Genomic DNA, 21,832 nt, shown 5'->3' on the forward strand with positions numbered 1-21,832 from the left:
TGGTAAGGACCCGCTTAATGTGGATAGCTATCGGCCCATCAGCTTGACAAATACTCTGTGCAAGCTACTGGAACGTATGGTGAGTCGACGGCTGTGTTGGCTGCTCGAGTCTCGGAGTCTTCTGGCTCCGTGCCAGAGCGGCTTCCGTCAGGGCCGTTCCACCGCCGATACTTTGGTCTTCCTTGAGTCTGCAATCCAGACTGCCTTTACCAGGTGCCAACACCTCGTCTCCGTCTTTTTCGACCTCTCCAGAGCATATGACACGATGTGGCGGCACCATATTCTCGCCATGTTGCACGGGTGGGGTCTCCGGGGCTCTCTCCCCAATTTTATTCAGAATTTTTTATCTATTCGGACATTCCGAATTTTAATTGGCACATCCCATAGTTCACTTCATATCCAGGAGAACGGCATTCCACAGGGCTTTGTATTGAGCGTGCCCCTTTTCCTTGTGGCCATTAATGGCCTTGCAGCAGCAGTAGGGTCGTCTGTCTCACCCACATTATATGCTGACGATTTCTGCATCTTTTTCAGCCCCTCCACCATTAGTGTTGCAGAACATAGGTTGCAGGGAGCCATACGCAAGGCTCAGGCGTGGGCCCTAGCCCATGGGTTTCAATTTTCTCCTGCAAAGACTTGTGTTATGCACTTTTGTCAGCGTCGAACTGCCCATCCCCACCCTGAGCTCTATCTTCAGGATGCCATGCTCAGGGTTGTTGACACTTACCGTTTTCTGGGATTGCTGTTCGATGCCCGGCTTACTTGGCTTCCACATATTCGTCAGCTCAAGCGTCAGTGCTGGCAGCATCTGAATGCCCTCCACTGCCTCAGCAACACAACTTGGGGTGCAGATCATAATACGCTGCTGCAGCTCTACAAAGCCCTCGTGCTGTCCCGACTGGATTATGGGAGTGTGGCGTATGGCACAGCGTCGCCCCCAGCGTTGCAGCTCCTGGACACCATTCACCACTGTGGGATTCGACAGGCGACAGGAGCATTCCACACCAGCCCTGTTAATAGCCTCCTTGCTGAGTCTCGGGTTCCTCCGCTTCGTATTCGGCGTCAACAACTGTTAGCCCATTATGCTGCCCGAGTCTGTTGTTTGCAGTGTCACCCTAACTACCGTCTCCTTTTCGCTAATGCGGCAGTCCATATCCCACACCGGCGGCCGTGATCAGGCCATACAATTGGGATCCGTGATTGGTCGCTCCTTAGTGAAGTCGTGTGTTTGCCTCTTCCATCTGCTTTCCAGGTCCGCCCACATACACCACCTTGGTGCATTCGTCGGCCGCAGCTTCGGCTGGAACTTTCCCAATGGCCAAAAGATTCAGTTCCTCCTGCAGTCTTGCGCCGCCAATTCCTTGTTCTCCTAGGTGCGTAGTATGCCTCAGAGGTTATCTACGCCGATGGCTCAATGGTTGATGGCCGTGTGGGGTACGCTTATGCTCATGCGGACTATGTCGACCAGTGCTCCTTGCTGGAAGGCTGCAGTGTTTCCACTGCAGAACTGGCAGCCATTTTTGCCCTTGAGCGTCTTCGTGCCAGCACTGGAGAGTCCTTTGTCATTTGCAGTGACTCGCTCAGTAGTCTGCAGTCTCTTGACCAGTGCTACCCATGCCATCCCATTGTTGCTGCCATCCAGGGGTGCATTCATACTCTTGAACAGCGTGGTCATTCGGTGGTGTTCATATGGACCCCGGGACACGTTGGGATCGCGGGAAATGAACTCGCCGACAAGTTAGCCAAAGAGGCTACCTGCAAACAGACGCTGGAGATCGGCCTACCTGCAAGTGATCTGCGAAAGGTTTTGCACCGTCGGGTCTTTGGGATGTGGGCAGACGAATGGCGCACTCTGTCTGCACCCAACAAGCTGTGGCAAATAAAGGAGACCACGACTGTGTGGGGTTCCTCTATGCGGGCCTCTCGCGGGGATTCTGTTGTTCTGTGTAGGCTCTGCATTGGTCACTCTTGGCTGACGCCTGGTCATCTGCTGCGTCGAGAGGACCCCCGTCATTGCCACTGTAGTGCAAACATGACGGTGGCCCATATATTGTTGGAATGTCCTCTTTTAACCGCCCTCAGGCGAACTTTTAATCTCCTGGGTGATTTATGATCTCTTTTAGGTGACAATGTCTCTGTGGCAGATCGTGTTTTAAGTTTTATTCGAGTAAGTGGCTTTTATAGGTCCCTCTAATTTTATTGCGTCACCCTCCTTTGTACTGTATATTTTACTTAGTTTTGTGTTGTACTTCGACTCCACCCTAATCTTTTAGGCTGGAGGTTTTAACGTGTTGCAGGGTGGCTGGCTCATCCTATTATTTTCGTGATCAGCCAGCCACAGTCCTCTGCTGTACAGTTTTAATTCCTTCTGCCTTTCTTCTCTGTGTTGTTTTTGTTGCTGTGCTCCGTTTTCCATGTTGTCTTACCATTGACCTTGAGGCTTTTTCTTCCCCCGGAATTTTTACTTCAGTGCTTCGCCTGACTGGCGGATAGTTTCAATGTGCTCTGTGTTTTTATGAAACAAGGGACTGATGACCTTTGCAGTTTGGTCCCTTTAATCCTTAACCCAACCAACCAACCTTCCCATGTGGTTGCATGTACGGTGCTGCTACCTGTATTGTTGAGCCATGGAAGCCACCCCACTGCATCAGTGTCTATGCTCTGTGTGAGGATATAAATTATCTAGATCTTTAAATTATACCAGGGAAACAAAAATGGAATGATGGTAAAGGCATTCCCTCTAGATTTATGAAGTGATGTTGATATTAATAAATAACACTACAGAAATGACATCATGTAGAATTTGATGCCCTAAGGTTTTAGTGTTTGGTCCACTTCTGGTATGATAGCAGTAAACAGATGAAGGGCCCAAACATGTATCACGTTGCCAGGAGGATAATAGGATGCCCTGATAACTGGTTCCCAACAGACAGCTTAACCTAAAGTAAGACGACTCACATTGTGCAGTTGCAAAAAAAGTGAGAATAACTTAAAAAGTTCCAGAAGTAAATATCAGTGGGCACTCATTACATGAAATCTTGGAAGAGCCTCTTCAAGGATCAAGAGTATGAAGTACTTAGTTGCTAATAAATGAACTCCATAATGGAATATGTGGTTAACAATTAATTAAAGTGTATTGTGGTATCACAACCACACTACTTGAAGAAAGAGCGATATCAATATAAAGCATTTATACCTGTGCAAATTTCAGAATAGAGTTCAATATATGCAGTCTGTAATAGGTTTCCAGTGGGCATTAGGCAGAAAATTGAACATCCTCAGCTATTACAAAACCTTTTTATGCAGTCCTTTAACCTATACAAATATTTGGACTGAGGGATACAATGTCTACGTGGTTTTGGCTTTGCCGGTATGTAGCTACCGAACAGTGTTACAGAAATGTTCAGTTGGAGCAATAAATAAAAACACGCTTTAGTAGTGTAAGAGAAGAGCCAGTGTATTTTTTTTTCACAGTAGTCACTGTCCCATTTTTAAAGTAATCCAAAGAAATGTTCATAATTGTTAGTGCGAAAGGATCAACACTAGTCTCAATTATTTATCATTAGTATACTTTACAGAAGATGTCTGCAGTGGCTTCTTTGGGGCTATTAATCTATATTTTGAGGTGTTCTTCATCCCTGAAAGTTTTTATTTCTTTCAGCTAATGTACAAATGAATGAATGCATGAATGACATTAATTAAAATGTGAAACTTCTACAATGAGGAAAGTATGTAATCTTGGAAGCCATGTTTTAACTTGGCATGTGACATTACTTCATTCTTCTCTGCCTGTGATAGGACACATTCTGCTGATACTAAATGTAAGAATTTTCTTGTGTACAGAATCAGTGCATGTAATTGTTTTGAATCATGTTCACACTTTTACTTATAAAATACTTTATTAAAATATACACATGTTAACTTTACAATAGACGCACGAAGACTGTCTATTGCGCCTCATCACTCACACATATATACACAAACATAGCTGTCACCACAATCGATACTTCTCGAACATACTCGATATAACTTATTCTAGAACGATGTTCTGGAACTTTCTCATATCTGATATAAATGTATTACATAATTCCAACACGCCTCCTTACATTTATATCGCGATGTTTAACGTATTCCTAATTTTAATGAATTTTTCTTTACATAACGACTTTGTGAATATATCTGCAACATTTTCATTTGAATCTACTTTAACAATATCTATGAGTCCCTGTAAATAATACTCATTCACAAAATGGTAATGCACTTCTATATATTTTGAATTCTTTGTAAAATTACCAAACTTCGCTATATTTAATGCTCCTGAATTATCTTCATATATGACAATAGGTTTTTCAAATTTAACATTAAAAATGTCTAAAATATCATGTACAAGTTTCACCTCGCTTACAGCTTCAGACAATGCTACATGTTCTGCGAAAGTTGAAGCCTTTGTGACACTCGCTTGTTTTCTTGACTTCCAAAATGCAACGTTACCAAATAATCTAATTACATAACCAGAAGTTGACTTTCTATCCACACTATCACCTGCCCAATCTGAATCCACAAAACAATCTAATATCTCAGCACTTTCATTCCTACAATAGTTTAATTTCAAATCTTTAGTTAAATACAAATATTTCAAAATTCTCAAAGCATATTTAAAATAAGTACTACTGTAACAACTTTGGAATCCGCTCAAGTAATTCACACTATAGCTAATATCTGGTCTAGTACCCGAACTTATGTACAAGAGTGCACCTATCAAATTTCTATATCTAACGTCATTACAATCTTCATACACTGGTTCTAACTTTAAATTTACTTCCATTGGAGTTTTGTACAAGATCGAATCTTCAATTTTATATTTCGCAGCTAACGAATCAATGTATTTTTCTTGACTCAAACTCATAACTCTTGTTTAATAATCATAATTAATATCGATGCCAAGATGTCTTTTTACCTCACCTAAATCTTTCATATTAAATCGCTTTGACAATAAGTTCTTAATCTTAACAATTTTTTCTTTTCTCACACAGCAAATGAGCAAATCGTCGACAAAAATAATCAAATAAATCAAGACATCTCCATCTCGCAATACATAAAGACAATAATCATATTTACTCCTTTTAAAACCTAAACTTCTTAAAAACTCGTTAAGACAATTGTACCAAGCTCGTGAGCTTTCTCACAAACCATACAATGCTTTATACAATTTACAGACTCTATCCATACCATCATCATATCCTCTTGGCTGCTTTACATAAACTTCAGATAAAACTTTACAATTTAGAAACACAGTCTCTACGTCCATTTGTTCTATAACCAAACCTTCTTGACAACAGTATGACAACAAAATCTTTAATGTTTGCATATTGGTTACTGGAGAATAAATATCCTCAACGATTTCTTTTTGTTGAAACCCCCTAACAACTAATCTTGCTTTGTAAACACTTTCTGATTTCTTTGTGAAAACCCACTTTACATCAATGGCTTCTTTATCAACTGGTTTATCTACTAATTCCCATGGTTTGTTTTTGTTCAAACAGTCAATTTCCTTATTCATCGCTTTTTCCCAATAATTTGATTTGGCGCTGTTAATCGCCTCCTCAAAGCTTTCCGGACTATTTGCACTGCAAAAGTTTACATAAATAAAATTGCTGTAAACATAATGATTTAATATTTTTGGTTTTCTTTCTCTAGATGATCACCTCAACTCAAGTACTTTCTCTGATTCATGATTATCAGAAAGCTTTTGATTTTTCTCAATTTCCTTCTGTTTTTCTATTAGTTCAGTTTCATTTTCTATACTTTTGTGTTCAGAATCACTAGAATATTCACTTACTGAATCATAATCTTTAAACCCAATACATTTAACACCACTTTCAACAATGTCCACATGTCGAGCAACAACTATCTTATTATTTATTAGCACTCTGTAGCCTACTTCACAATAACCCATTAAAACCCCCAAATCGGCTTTCCTATCCCATTTCGACTTTCTCAGTTGCTCAGGTACTCTTACAAAAACTCTACTCCCATACAACTTCAAATGATTAACATTAGGTCTGTTCCCCAGTAATATCTCATAAGGAGTTTTCTTTTCAATGGTATTAGCTAAAGTTCTGTTTTTGACGTACGCTGCTGCACAAACCACTTCAGGCCAAAATCTCATGTCTACTCGCGCTTCGGCTAGCAGACACCGTGACATGTCCATGATGGATCTGTTATACCTTTCAGCAGTACCATTAAGCTCATGCACATAAGGTGGACAAACGTTCAATACAATTCCTTTTTGTCTCACAAATTCATAGACATTTTCATTTAAATATTCCTTCCCATTGTCACATCTTATCTTTTTAACAGTTTTCCCAGTAAGATTCTCAACTTCATTAATATACTCTACAAAACATTTGTGTACTTGATCTTTAGATTTTATGGTGTAAACACGAGCTGCCTTACTGTAATCATCAATGAAAGAAAGAAAATATCTTTCCCCATGCATTCCAGTAGTTGAGTGAGGCCCATTTAGATCTGTGTGAACAATTTCTAAGATTTCTTTTGCTTTGGTTCTATTATTTTTAAAAGGAACATTATGCAGTTTGTTTTCGATACAGATTTTACATTTCATAAATTCTGATTCTAGTTCTGAAGGAACCCCATCTAACAATTGATGTTTACATAAAGTATTTAGATAATTGAAATTAACATGTCCCAAAATGCGGTGCCATTTTTCCTTTGCTGTCATATTATTGTCTTTACTCATAACATTAACATTAACTTCTCCTTTATTAATAGTACTACTCATTTTATACAACTGACCCTCTTTCCATGCAATCGCAATCAATCCATTAGCTTTATCAAAAATTTTAGCATTATTCCCTACCGATACAATTTTGTGATTATCTGTAATTTTAGCATAACTGATCAAGTTTTTGTCTATGTCTTTTACAAAGAAAACATTTCGCATATTAATTGGAACCATTTGATCATAGACAGGAAAATTACTAATTACATTACCAACTTTAGTAGCTTGCAAAATTTTTCCATCAGCAATTTTTACATTTATAGGTTGTTTTAAAGTTATACTCTTAGAAAAATATTTCTCATTATTAATAACATGATCAGTACAGCCACTGTCTAATAACCATTTGATTTGAATTTGATTGTTGTTACTTGACTCTACTGTTTTATTTTGACCTATTATAGAATTAACCTCTGTTATAAAACTACTCATACCATGATCACTCTGATGGTAACCTTGCTTGCTGTGATACCGACCGCTGCTAAAACCATGCTGCTCTCCTCGACCACGTTGCCTGCTGCCATAACCTCCACGCTGCATGTTGCCGTAATTTCCACGCTGTACATTGCTATAGCCTCCACGCTGCATATTTCCATTATCTCTGTCGCTGCTTTGAAAATGTACTCCACGATGCCATGTGCCTCTGTTACTTGTTCTTCCCTGGTTACAATCACGTTTGAAGTGACCTGCTTTGCCACATCGATAACATACTTGCTCCTGATTTCTTGAATTCAATTTTCTTTCTGTGTGAAATGCATTTGATTTTACCTCTTCATTTCCAGTTTTTGCATTCAATAATTGAATCTTACTTTTAACGTATTCAACTGTCTGGTCCTCTTCCTTCAAGATGTCCACTAAGTCCCCAATATAGCTCATTGACTCTGGTAACGTTCGAAGCATATAATTTAACTTCTCCTTTTCCGTTACTTTAGCGCCTGCAGATTTCAGCTCATTTACAGTTTTTTCAAATGCACTGAAAAATGTCCCCGTATCACTGTAATCACTTAACCTCAATTTGTCCAACTTGTTTCTGCATAATATTTGAAGGACTGTAGACTCTTTCGAATATAATTCATCAAATTTCTTCATGATCTCGAAAGCACTTTTTCTGTCACTCACGAATTCTAGTTGCTTATTTGTGATTGCACCATAAATATAGTTGATAGCCTTCAAGTCCTCTTCATCCCACGTTTCGTTGTCTGAACTCACTTTTGCCCTCGTAGTCACTGTATGGCATTTCTTCATTTTTAGGTACATGATTATCCACTGCTTCCAGTTCCCATAGTCCTCGCCATCAAATACAGGAATAGTTATATCAGCCATGTCGAACTTTCTGAATAACACGCGACGGCCACAATATAATATTTAACTTCTACTTTTCTTTTCAACAACCACGCTCTGCTACCATGTTTTGAATCATGTTCACACTTTTACTTATAAAATACTTTATTAAAATATACACATGTTAACTTTACAATAGACGCACGAAGACTGTCTATTGCGCCTCATCACTCACATATATATACACAAACATAGCTGTCACCACAATCGATACTTCTCGAACATACTCGATATAACTTATTCTAGAACGATGTTCTGGAACTTTCTCATTCCGATATAAATGTATTACATAATTCCAACAGTAATGCCTTTACAGTGATAGTAATGAAGCTAATCAACTTCATGTCTTCAGAAGTGGTCTTATTTTTCTCTGTTTCTTTTGGTTACAGTTATACATTCCTGGATTTGATCCTCAGGCAATTAAAGAGGAGGTGAGTTACTATCATGCATTAATGTCTAATACTTCTTTCTTTTCCTCATAACTCTCTCTCACTCTCTCTCTCTCTCTCTCTCTCTCTCTCTCTCTCTCTCTCTCTGGTTTAGTTTTTATCTATGTGCATGATTATTGCTTTGAATTTTAGAGGGCAAGGACTAGTACTCTTAGACAGAATTACATTTAACTGCATGTGAAGTTTTTTTATGGAACATAGTGAAGGCGGGATGGAATTCAAAATTGCTGCAGCATATACATTGTAAGAAATGAGATATTGAATATCAGAAATATCACAGATAAATTTCTGTAGTCTGGTTAAAATAAACTGGTAGTTGATTTTGGTCACTTGCTACTACAGCTTTGGTACATTGCTTGCTTAGCTAATGCTCGGTTATAGGTGACACACAAACTTCACCAGTAAAGTCTGTTAAGTGATGTTACGTGCGTGTAACATGGGGCAATGTTGGAAGCAGCTGCTGTGAGGTATGACAGGAATGTGAGATGCTCTGTCAACAACTGATTTTATGTGATCCATGACTGAACTGGGGCAGATAATCTGTTTTCTAGCACTGAATTTGCACTCTTGTCCTTTTCATCACACTTGCTTTGTTCACAGCGATTAAAGCTAACCTCTGTGAGCAAATTCACCACAGAAAAAATTGTTTCAGAACTAAAAGCAAACTACTTTCTCATTTTCACCTGAACCTATCCTCACACTGGTTACATGAGCTGACATGTTACCAACAAATGAACAGTACTGGTTAGTACTCAGTTGCAGGTAATAGGTGTCACAGAAAGCTTCAAAATGAAAAAAGAATCACGGAAAGGAAAAAGTCAAGGCAAATAAAGAAGTCAGTACAGTGATGAAAGTAACACAGCAAAGGATTATAAAGAAGAAATTAGATTTCAGCCAGCTAATTGAATAAAAGTAAAAAAGTTGTTTTCATAAAGATTCAAATATAAACAGTTTTAAAGCACTTGGCAAGATTCACACCCATAACCATCTATTTATGAGGCATGAAACATGAACACTATACAACATCACTGCTTATCAGTACAATGTTATATTTATGACTCTGAAGACCAATAGCAGTGATTTGTTGCCTTCAAGTACTTTGGCTTAATGTAATGTTGTACAAGCCTTATCTAATTCCAGCCGACATCTTTGGTGGTGATAATTGTATATGTGGTTCTGAATTGGATCTTGTGCAAAAGGATCCAGTAGTGCTTGGTTAGTATGAAATGTGCATATTTTGTTACTTCCCCCCCCCCCCCTCTCTCTCCCTCTCTCTCTCTCTCTCTCTCTCTCTCTCTCTCTCTCCCTCTCCCTCTCCGTGTGTGTGTGTGTGTGTGTGTGTGTGTGTGTGTGTGTGTGTGTGTGTGTGTGTGTGTGATAAAATGTAAAATAAAAGGGGCACACCCCAGATACAGGATTGAACCACATCAAGAAAGTAAGTTTCACAACGAGTTGGAATTCAACTGGCTGTTTGTTGTGGCAATTTGGCAGTAATGAACAGTTGAGATGTGACACTGAACACTCTGGTAGGAGGCAACCAGCTCCAGAGTGTGAAGTATCAACCAACAAGTAATTTTAGTCATACAATAGTCTTATTGTTAGTATGGGAATGCTATTCTGCAAAGTGCAGTAACCATGAGTTTAGTGACAGCTTACACATCTATTTCTTCAGAATTATATTTGAGATCCATTAATCCTTAGTTTTTAGAACAATTGAATCCTTATTCAGCACACACGTTTAAGGAAGGAAGATTAGGATTTGACATCCCATCGACAAAAAGGCCATTAGAGGCAGATCACAAGCTCAGATTCTTTAAGGAATGGGAAGGAAATCATCTGTGTCCTTTTGAATGAACCATCCCAACATCAGCCTGGATCAATTCAGGAAAATCACGAAAGATCTTGTCCAGGATGATCAGATGCATATTTGAACCATAGTCTTCATGAAAGTGAATTCTGTGTTCTAATCACTGCACTGCCTTGCTCAGTACTACACATTTTCTCCCCTGACAGTAGCCTTCTACTGTCAATCTGATAACTCCTGAAGGACTTAGAGATGGAAGAATATCTGAACTGCTGTACTCAACTAAGTATACTGGTGTGTGGTGAAGATGATAAATATTGGACCATAAATCCAAAGGTTTAAGGTAATAGCATCAGTGGCTCTGGCAAAGTGTGAGGAATGATGAGTTCCAGCTTTGTTTTGAATCCCCAATAAACACTGATTCCCAGATAACTGGTTGGGTAAGATATTTAAAATGTCAAAGGATGGCAAGGGCCACTTCCAGTAGGAATTTTAAAGGACTGGTGTTTAAAGTTACTTTGTGGTTAAGTTTAACATGGGGCTGCAAATTATAGCATGACCTTAGATGTTTCACATCTGCTGGGGAACTACCAGATGTGAGTTAGTTCCACGTTCCATTGATTGTTCACATGATTTCCATTAAAATAATACACAATATATGTCTGTTGTTGACATTAAAACAGTGTTAAAAACTGTAGGGCTCACTTAATACGCAGTACTGAGAGTGAGAGTATGCAGTACTGAGAGTGGGTGGAAGTAGAATATTGATAGTAGCAAGATGTTTAGAACAGGTTCTATTGTTTACTAAAATGACAGGGTAAATGTGGTGAAATATATTTGTAGCAGTAGGTAACAATCTTAAATCAATGGTATGCAAACAGGTATGAGTGTGATTAACATTCAGAACTGGGATAAAAGTTGTAACTGAATTCTTCTGTCAGTCATCAGTCGGCCACAAAAATAACTTATAGCGTCTAACAAAACCCCTGTTTACTAGAACAAATGTATCCAAGTCATGCCAAAAAAACAGGTAAGGAGCTGTTAATTGTCCCTCTGAGATTCTTGGTATATGGACATTGGGAAGATACTCAACAAACTGTGCGGTAGATACAAAACATAAAATAATTGTTGTTAATCTTGAAAGTCAATGGTTTAGTGAATTGTGGTTGATGAAATCTCAAGCTTTTTGCAGATAATGAAGGTTTCTATAAAAGGGTCTATCTGGTAAAAATTCACTAATAACTGGTCAAATCTTGCCAAAATATAAACCAGATGCAAAGACTGACAACTAGCTCTTCTTAACATAAATTACGCGAAGTTGTGCAATTTATGAAAAGTAAAACTGTGGTATGCTTTGACTACAGGCTCAGTCATACCACACAAATATCTTGGAAATAGGAAATGGAGCAACTACATAGGCTTAATTGTAGGTAAAGCAATTTTTGTTTTACGATACATGATAAGCTAGTGACAAACTGCAGTTTGTAGAAAAAACAAATATGCATGCAAATCACTTGGAAAAACCTCTACTTCTTGATATCAAGTGAGGTAATGCATTGGTTAATGCACTGCATGTAGGTTGTCAGTGATTTTCCTAAATTGCTTAAGTCAAATGTCGATATTATGAGAAGGAAAGTTGCTACTCACCATATAGCGGAGATGGTGAGTCACAGATAGGGACAACAAAGACTTTCACACTTAAAGCTTTCAGCAAATGGCCTTGATCACACACACACACACACACACACACACACACACACACACACACACACACACACACACTCTCTTATACACGAATGTAGTTTCATGCAGCTGGTGTGTGTTGTATCGGGGGGGGGGGGGGGGGGGAGGGTGTATGTGTGTGCATGGGTGTGCCCACATAATTGGGTCTATTGTTGACCGAAAGCTGTTGGTGTGGAAGTCTTCTTGTCATGCCCATCTGTGACGCAGCACCTCCGCTGTATGGTGAGTAGCAACTTTCCTTCTCATAATATTGTTACATTCCATCTTGGATATTCCTAAGTCAAATGTCAGCATGATTGCTTTGAAACAGAATGGCCAATTTCCATCCTTGTTCTTAATTAATTTGAGATGGTATTCCATCTCTAATAACATTGTTATCCAAAGGAAATAAAGCTCCGATCTGCCTTCCTGAATTACTTCCTTTCTTCCTTCCTTCATACTTGAATACTCCTTGAGTGTGTTGGACCCACATCTGGTCAGACTACATAGAGACACTGATCGTGTACAGAGAAGGTTAGTGACAATTGTCAAAGGCTTGTACAACTGACAAAAAGTCTAACATAAATTTTGGTAGATCTTAACTAGTAGACACACAAAGAAAAAATGCCATACAACTTGTGACCATCTAGAAAGAAAAGTTTCACCCATTAATTGAAAAGCTGGAGAGTACTCGGGATGGCTGGCTGCTGTGGCCGAGCTGTTCTAGGCATTTCAGTCTGGAACCGTGCTGCTACTGCGGTCGAAGCTTCGAATCCTGTCTCAGGCATGACTGTGTGTGATGTCCTTAGGTTGGTTAGGTTTAAGACAGGCTGTTCCAACCAAGCTCCAGGGAGCCGGAGCGCTCTGGAGCACTCACTGCGGCAGCTTGGAGCCCGCGTGGAGGGGGAAAGTGAACTCGCTGCCCCCTGGCCGCATGCAGCTGCAACAGAGGCAATAATCTGTGTTCAGTGACAGCTATGACTAGCCGCTGGAGCCCTGTACCCCTATTGGAGGATACCTTTCTATTCATTGAGAGGGATGGTCGTCCGCAGTGTCCTGTATGACATAAAGTATTTTATTCTGTGAAGAGGTACAATATACAACGACATTATACATGTCTTCATGCAGCGCACTACAATCAGGTAGAAGGTGTTGCACGCAGAGAACTGGTAGCCAGGCTTAAGAACGACATACGAGGAGACGTAACTTTAAAAATGGTTTCATAAATCGGATGGTATCAAAACATGCAACATAGTTCATGTTCTATAATGCGTTTATAATTTTCAGGTGAATGAGAGCGGAGAAAACACGAGAGCAGAGAAAACACTACTGAATTTGCAATTCGAGCAAGCTACAGGGTTGCTCACATCATTGCGACGAGTGGCAAGCCGTTTTTGCATGGTAGCAGTTGCAGGATGTTTGTTTCCAAGAGAGGTACAGGCAATTGAAGGGGTTTGCCTGTTGAAGCAAACAATGTCTCATCGAATCCTGGACATGGAAGCAGATTTAGAGACACAGCTCAGGAAAAAGGCGGAGAGCTTTGTTGCATTTTCGCTAGCGCTTGACAAAAGCACCAACATATCGGACTTTGCTCAGCTTGCAGTCTTTATGCATGGTGTCGACATGGAGCTGCAAGTAACTGAAGAACACTTGGATGTTGTACCACTTGATTACACCGCAACAGGACGTGACATTTTTGAAGCTGTTTGTGAATCAGTGGACAATATGAATTTGCCATAGGATAAGATCCATTCTGTAGCGACAGACGGTGCACCACAAATGATTGGGCGTCACCAAGGTTTTGCTTCTGATTTGAAAAATAAACTTGGGGATGAATTCGGGAAAGACATTTTGACTCTTCATTGTTTTATTCACCAAGAGGCACTGTGTGTTGGAACAGTAGAGCTAGGTGATGTAATGAAAGATGTCGTGAAGTGCGCGAATTTTGTGCCATGTCACAGTATGAATCATCGCCAATTCAAAGGATTCCTGAAAGATATGGAAGCGGAGTATGGGGATATACCTTACCACAGTACAGTTCGTTGGCTGAATTGGGGAAAAGTTCTTGATGTTTTCTTTGCCATTTGCGAGGAAATATCCCTTTTCCTCTAAATGAAAGGGGAAGAAATGCATTGTCTGAAAGATTTAAAATGGATATCAGACCTGGCATTCCTAGCTGACATAACTATGCATCTGAATAATTTAAATGTCATTTCAAGGCAAAGGGCACCTAATGGTTGACATGCACAACCAGATCAAAGCATTCATGGAAAAGTTATGTTTATTTGAGAGGCAGATGAGTAATGGACATCTAATGTTCTTCAGTCATCTTGCTTCTTTAAAACTACCTGAAGTACTACTTTCGGCGATTACCAAGCAAAGTTAAAGCAGCTTATCACGTCATTTGAAACACAATTCCGAGACCTCACTAGTTTGGAAATGGAACTTAAGGTGTTCAGCACTCCTTTTTCAGTTTTCCCCGATGACTTGTCATTGTCACTTCAATTGCAGATTATCGATTTGCAAAATTCAACTTTGTTGAAAGAGAGGTACTACAACATGTTGGATTTGTCGCAATGGTATTGTTCATTACAGCAAAAAACATTTCCCAAGCTTCACAACAATGCTGCTCAGATCATGTGCATGTTTGGGTCTATGTATTGTTGTTGGCAGCTTTTCTCAGCAATGAAAAGAGTGAAAAGTAAGGAACGATCGTTTCTTCAGGATGCAACAATGAAGGCCATCCTCCGCATTAACACTGCGAACCCTTTGACGCCTGATATTTCCGATCTTGTAATGAAAAGAAAATGTCAAGCTACAGAGGTCCAATAATTTTAGTATGCAATTTCTTGTAAAATAGTTGTTTCTTATTTATTTCCTGTACATCGTATTTCATGGTGTAGCATGTCACCATGTCGTAGCAGCTAAGAGTATGAGGTTGTTGATCTTGTAAGACGCAGCTGGCACATCAAAAAGGCTTGCCTTGCCACCTGCCTCAGTCAGCCGTGTCACGTGCCGGCGTGGTGGCCCACTTGAATGGTCACAGCGAGCGACAGGGCTCCCCAGAGCAGGGAGCGCTCCACGGCTCACAATGGAGCCAACAAGGTGGAACAGTCTGGTTTAAGTAGTTTTAAGCCTAAGGGACTGATGACCTCAGATGTTAAGTCCCATAGTGCTCAGAGCCATTTTTTAAGCACTCGGGATGTTAATATTTACAACAACTTCAAAACCTGAGAATACTCGTCTGTCGTTACGTTGAGTCATTTACAGATGTGGTCGCAACAGAGCACAAGGATGCTACTTTGATAATATTACAACATCTTGAAACCCCCCGTTGGCCAGCTGCAGTGAAAGTTAGAGCAGGAGAGATTCTAGTTGCCAATTCCTTTTGCTGTGTAGAGATGTTGTTATGTGTTTGGTTTTTCCCTTTGTTTTTTTCCCCCTATTATGGAAAGTGATGAAAAATTTGATATAGAATTTATTGGGTCAGAAAGTGGCTCTTCAGACACTGACAGTGTTAGTGAAGCGATGACAGATCAAGAAAGTGACTCAAGCGATGTTAGTTTTTCCAGCATCAGAAAAAATATGAAATAGAAACGGCTGCGGAATTGCCTCTTGCACATCCAAGATTTTTGTTTACTGGAACATCTTCAGACTTTGTACAGAATGACTCCAGATAAGGTGCAATATGTAAGTAAAATAATGGGCAATGTGTTAGTGAATATAGTAGTTACTGAGAGTAATAGATATACTCGAGATAAGAACATTACTGGCTGGAAGGACACAAACAGTGATGCAGTAAGGATCTTCTTTAGTATACTACTGTTACAAAGTATTACGATCAAACCAAACTACCAAATGTATTGATGTCAACCTTCACTATCTGCAGATCCAGTACGAGGTGCATTGAAGTTCTAAGGCCTCCGATTTTTTTTCTAATTAACTACTCACCCGAAATCGATGAAACTGGTGTTACTTCTCGAAGTAATCGCCCTGCAGACGTACACATTTTTCACAATGCTGACACCATGATTCCATGGCAGCAGCGAAGGCTTCTTTAGGAGTCTGTTTTGACCACTGGAAAATCGCTGAGGCAATAGAGCACTGCTGGTGAATGTGCGGCCACGGAGAGTGTCTTTCATTGTTGGAAAAAGCCAAAAGTCACTAGGAGCCAGGTCAGGTGAGTAGGGAGCATGAGAAATCACTTCAAAGTTGTTATCACGAAGAAACTGTTGCATAACGTTAGCTCGATGTGCGGGTGCATTGTCTTGATAAAACAGCACACGCGCAGCCCTTCCCGGACGTTTTTGTTGCAGTGCAGGAAGGAATTTGTTCTTCAAAACATTTTCGTAGGCTGCACCAATTACTGTAGTGCCCTTTGGAATCCAATGGGTAAGGATTACGCCCTCGCTGTCTCAGAACATGAACACAATCATTTTTTCAGCACTGGCGGGTACCCGAAATTTTTTTGGTGGTGGTGAATCTGTGTGCTTCCATTGAGCTGACTGGCGCTTTGTTTCTGGATTGAAAAATGGCATCCACGTCTCATCCATTGTCACAACCGACGAAAAGAAAGTCCCATTCATGCTGTCATTGCGCGTCAACATTGCTTGGCAACATGCCACACGGGCAGCCATGTGGTCGTCCGTCAGCATTCGTGGCACCCACCTGGATGACACTTTTCACATTTTCAGGTCGCCATGCAGGATTGTGTGCACAGAACCCACAGAAATGCCAACTCTGGAGGCGATCTGTTCAACAGTCATTCGGCGATCCCCCAAAACAATTCTCTCCACTTTCTTAATCATGTCGTCAGACCGGCTTGTGCGAGCCCGAGGTTGTTTCGGTTTGTTGTCACATGATGTTCTGCCTTCATTAAACTGTCGCACCCACGAACGCACTTTCGACACATCCATAACTCCATCACCACATGTCTCCTTCAACTGTCGATGAATTTCAATTGGTTTCACACCACACAAATTCAGAAAACGAATGATTGCACGCTGTTCAAGTAAGGAAAACATCGCCATTTTAAGTATTTAAAACAGTTCTCATTCTCGCTGCTGGCGGTAAAATTCCATCTGCCATACGGTGCTGCCATCTCTGGGACGTATTGACAATGAACGCGGCATCATTTTAAAACAATGCGCATGTTTCTATCTCTTTCCAGTCCGGAGAAAAAAAAATCGGATGCCTTAGAACTTGAATGCACCTCGTATTTATCTGGTTACTTAGCTGCAATTTTTGATACTAAAGAAATGCCTTCATTTTTCAGACAACTCAGGTTATGACCCTGCTAGCTGTACAAACCTAAAGCTAAACAAAATCTTGTCTCTTTTAGAACATATCAATCAGAAATTCAAAATTATTTGTACTCATGAGAGGGATGCCACCATATACGAGTCTTATGTTACATAAAGGGAGATTAGGTAGGTTTCAGTATCCAGCTACCACTAATGAGCGCAAGATATGGAATAGACCTAGATGTTGTGTGGTTTGAAGTCTGACAATGAGTAGTCTGTAATTATATATACAGATAAGAGTACAATATTTGATGGTGAATAGAAGGATGTGCCCAATCATGTCATAAAGTATTGACCCTAATGAAACCACTTCTCAGCAAGAGCTACTGCCTTACAGTTAATAATTTCTGCACCTCTCTGCGACTATAAGATCTCCTTATTGCTAAGAAAACTGATATGTGACCCTGTGCAACCTTCTATAAAACATATGCCACTGAACTTTTGTATTAATAAATGGAACAAGGGAGATATTGTTGCATTTCAGAGGGATAAATTTACAGCAATGAAATGGAAAGACAAGCATGATGTGCATTTTTTGAGCACTATCCGCAATACAAAAATTCAAAATGCAAATATAAGGTGCAAACAATTAATAAAACCAGCAGCAGTCATATCATATAACGAGCTAGTGGGAGGAGTGGGTAAAGTTGCCCAGCATATATCAGACAATCCAGTAACACAAAAAGAGGGAAAAATACCGCAAAAATATTTTTCCATCTACTTAAACTTGCTCTTTGGAATTCAGTCAGGTTGTGCAACAAATCTGGAGGAACAAGGAGTGCTCTTGGCAGTGACTGAGAAGATGACAGTTGAACATCACAGGAAGAAATTATCTTAGAAATAGCTGGTTGTTCATCCATGAGCAGCAGCCCTTTTTGTCCAGCTGACCCATCATTTACCATCGTTCATTCTACAAATGGCAAGGAAGCAGAATCCTACCAGATGATGTGGGATTTACAGCCGAGATCATGATGCAAATGGGAAGAAAAATGAGAGGGACTCGTGATATATGTGTGAAGATAGTGATGTACCTCTATGTATTGTACGATGCTTCAGAGCATTTCACACAGCCACAAACATATGAAGATGATTGTTGTGCAAAAGTGTATTATTGTAATTTTTGTTGTTTAGCAAAAACACTACAGAAAGTTTCGAAAGAGACTTGGCCAAAATACTCTGTCCTAAGACAGAGTTAGTTTTTAAAATAGCAAGTATAGTGGGGGTTTTAATATAGCTACTTTTTAACAGTTTCCAATTACCCTTTAAGTCAATAATTTGCCAAACTACTGTTTGAAATAATCTATAATCATAATAGAGTTGAACATAAGCAGTTAAAAAAAAAATTGCAATTTTTTTTGTCCACTTCTACAGAAAAATTGTTTAGTTAAGGTGTTAAGAGGTCTTTCTGTATAGAAACTATGAATATTCCTCAGTTCCATAAACAACTGTCGTGCAGAGATTGTACAGACAAAATTAATCAAATACCAGCTTGCACAGAGGTGTGTAAGCAGACATTCTTCCTAAAATCCATCTGTGAATGGAACAGGAAGAAAGCGTAATATATGATGTAGTAAAAAGTTTTTTCCTGTCATAAATGTGACAGTGATTTGCAAAGTGTAGGTGCAGGTATACCTGTAGTTATCAGCAGGCCATGAATTTTCTTCTTCTTCTTCTTCTTCTTCTTGGCTATTAAGTCCTCTTGTCCAGTGTCTCTATGGTCAGTGGTTAGTTTCTATTTGTCGCTCCATCTGTTTTTTTGGTCTACCTTTGATCTTTTCCAATTGGTCACAAGTTTATCACCTTGTTTCATTCAGTATTGTGACATGATCTTTCAATTTAGTTCTGTACTGTTCTATCTGTCCAGTTGTATTTTTAAATATTCATCCTTGTGTGATTGTTGTTCTCATCATACCAGGCACTCAAAGCTATCTACATTTCTTAAAAACCTGATTTCTACAGCTTATATGCTTTGTTCATTTTCGGCTATTGTTGTTAAAATCTCACACTATAAAATATTTATTATTAAATATCAAATATGCTAAATACATCCAATTAAATCTGTCATACAGTTATTCATGATTTTTAAAGGTTTCATGTGATTAAACTGCTAAGATTGTAAAAGTGCTAATGAAAAGGAAAGTTGCTTTTGCATTTTGAGTAGTTAGGTCTATATTTTAACTTGGAGATTGAACATAACCTCAACATATATTGTGGATACAATCAAAATTTGTTACAACTCCTTTTATGAGATATGTATAGTGTTTTTCTCACATGAATGATTTCAGTAATCCAGCTTCCAGTAAAGTGACAATTAGAAGTGGAATATTTTCCCATAGAAATCTGAAAGTTAGAACAAGAATGAAAATCCATGATATTATATGGAAATGGTGACAAAGAAAAAACTGCTTGTATTCCGTGTTATCAAGTAATCCAAAGAGAACATTGATAGTTACAAATACATTTTTATTCAACCATCATCATATGAGTCCATACACGTGAACCACTGTGAAGTGCATGGCAGAGGGTACCAAATATTCAGGTTAATTTTAATCCTTTCATGTATGGAACATACAAAAAATGGTTGCATCAATTCATCTGTGCTCACTGTAGTCTAATCTTGTCCTGGCAAACTCAATGGAAGAGATAAGTAGGGGTTGTGGTATATTTGTAGATGCATAATTTAAAGGTGATTCTTAAAACTGTGCAAATAGGCCTTGCTTCTGTCTTTAAGCATCTGACAGTTTGGTTCTTCCAGCATCTCTGTAAAACTCCCATGAAGTCAAACATACATGTAACTATCGGTGTTGTGCTCCTTTGTGTATGTGGCACTGAGGACCACAAGGGCCTAAAGCACATCATCATGGTGACCCATATGTGTGTGGATATCAGAGAAAATAGAGAGATTGCTTTTCGTGAATGTTCACAAAAATCTCAGAATTGAAGGTGGTATGATGTAGGCCCTTACAATTTTCTCTGTCCCAAATGTGTGATATACTCTGTTAGCCCTATTGGGTATAGGTCCGTTACATTTCAGCAATAGTCTACAATCCACACCTCAGATGAGAGCTCCTGCAAAATAATCACAATGCATAGTACTAGTGAGTGAGTGTGTGTGTGTGTGTGTGTGTGTGTGTGTGTGTGTGTGTGTGTGTTTTCTGCCCTTGGAGGACTGTTGTTTCCCTAACAGGTCTGTCACATATCTACCGTTGGGGTTCCCTGTAATGAACAAACCATTCTTCTGTAAAAGTATGAAACATCAGGAAGATTTTCCCCAGTTCCAGCGGATGAAGTGTATTTTACTGGTATGAACATTCTATCAAGATCTCATACCTGTTGTTAAGGTGTATAGGGATTGCATTACAACAGTGTTCAAAGTGACTGATGCTGGGGAGGCACACAGCTGCAAGTGTGTGCTCACACATTGAACAATGTCATGACAAACCCTGCCGGCTGGCCACTTGGAAGATCACAGCAGTGATGACCCAACAGGGCACAGTAAAACATAACAGGCTGTCATTGCTGCAATTGTGCAATGTAACTTCTTACTGTCTCCAATGTTGAGCGAGGTGTGTAACTCTTCTTCTCTGAATTTTCTCGACGTATAATTTCTGGGTGTTCCAATGTATGTGAGGCAATGTGTATGTTGTTAATCACTAAATGACGAAGCCAAAAGAGTGTAATTGCTATAAAAACTTATTCGTTGCTTCACAAACTCTCAAAGACTGATACAATACTGACTTCAAAGTCTGGGTAAATACTGGTTTTCTTATGACTACTGCCGCTGGTCCTCAAATATGTTTTAACAATATGATGTTAGATCATACTTTTAGAGTTCACAGTTAAGTTTTAATTCAGTTAATGAAATTGGTTATAAAATTTGGTTGTACTATGTTACAGTATTTATGAAACAGTTGTTGTTGTTGTTCTGGTCTTCAGTCCAGAGACTGGTTTGAAGCAGCTCTCCATGCTACTCTATCCTGTGCAAGGTTCATTATCTCCCAATACCTACTGCAACCTACATCCTTCTGAATCTCATTCATATCTTGAAATTTCTGTTGTTCAGAAATGCTTTCCTTTCCACTGCCAGGCTACATTTTATATGCTCTCTAATTCGACCCTCGTCAGTTATTTTGCTCCCCAAATAGCAAAACTCATTTACTACTTTAAGTGTCTCATTTCCTAATCTAATTCCCTCAGCATCACCCCACTTAATTCGACTACATTCCATTATCCTAGTTTTGCTTTTGTTGGTGTTCATCTCGTATCCTCCTTTCAAGACATTGTCCATTCCGTTCAACTGCTCTTCCACGTGCTGTGCAGTCTGTGACAGAATCAGTGAACCTCAGAGTTTTGATTTCTTCTCCATGGATTTTAATTCCTACTCCGAATTTTTATTTCGTTTCTTTTACTGCTT

General features: G+C 39.4%; 2 protein-coding genes across 9 annotated transcripts in view; both read left to right on the forward strand.

Annotated features, from left to right (window-relative positions):
• The window catches only part of LOC126108500 (zinc finger protein 93-like), a 501,709-nt gene that overhangs the window by 55,425 nt on the left and 424,452 nt on the right, over positions 1-21,832 (forward strand). The window lies entirely within an intron of this gene.
• LOC126108499 (zinc finger protein 436-like) overlaps positions 1-21,832 on the forward strand; it is a 501,483-nt gene that overhangs the window by 55,068 nt on the left and 424,583 nt on the right. For all 4 annotated transcript variants that reach the window (XR_007523539.1, XM_049913755.1, XM_049913754.1 and 1 more), the window contains exon 5: positions 8,530-8,571. Coding sequence is in view for 3 of the 4 variants with exons in the window: in XM_049913755.1 (XP_049769712.1) it covers positions 8,530-8,571 (42 nt within the window). In the remaining variant the exon portion in view is untranslated. The remainder of the gene's footprint in view (positions 1-8,529; positions 8,572-21,832) is intronic.

This window comes from Schistocerca cancellata, chromosome 11 (genome assembly GCF_023864275.1).
Source record: "Schistocerca cancellata isolate TAMUIC-IGC-003103 chromosome 11, iqSchCanc2.1, whole genome shotgun sequence".
NCBI lineage: Eukaryota > Metazoa > Arthropoda > Insecta > Orthoptera > Acrididae > Schistocerca > Schistocerca cancellata.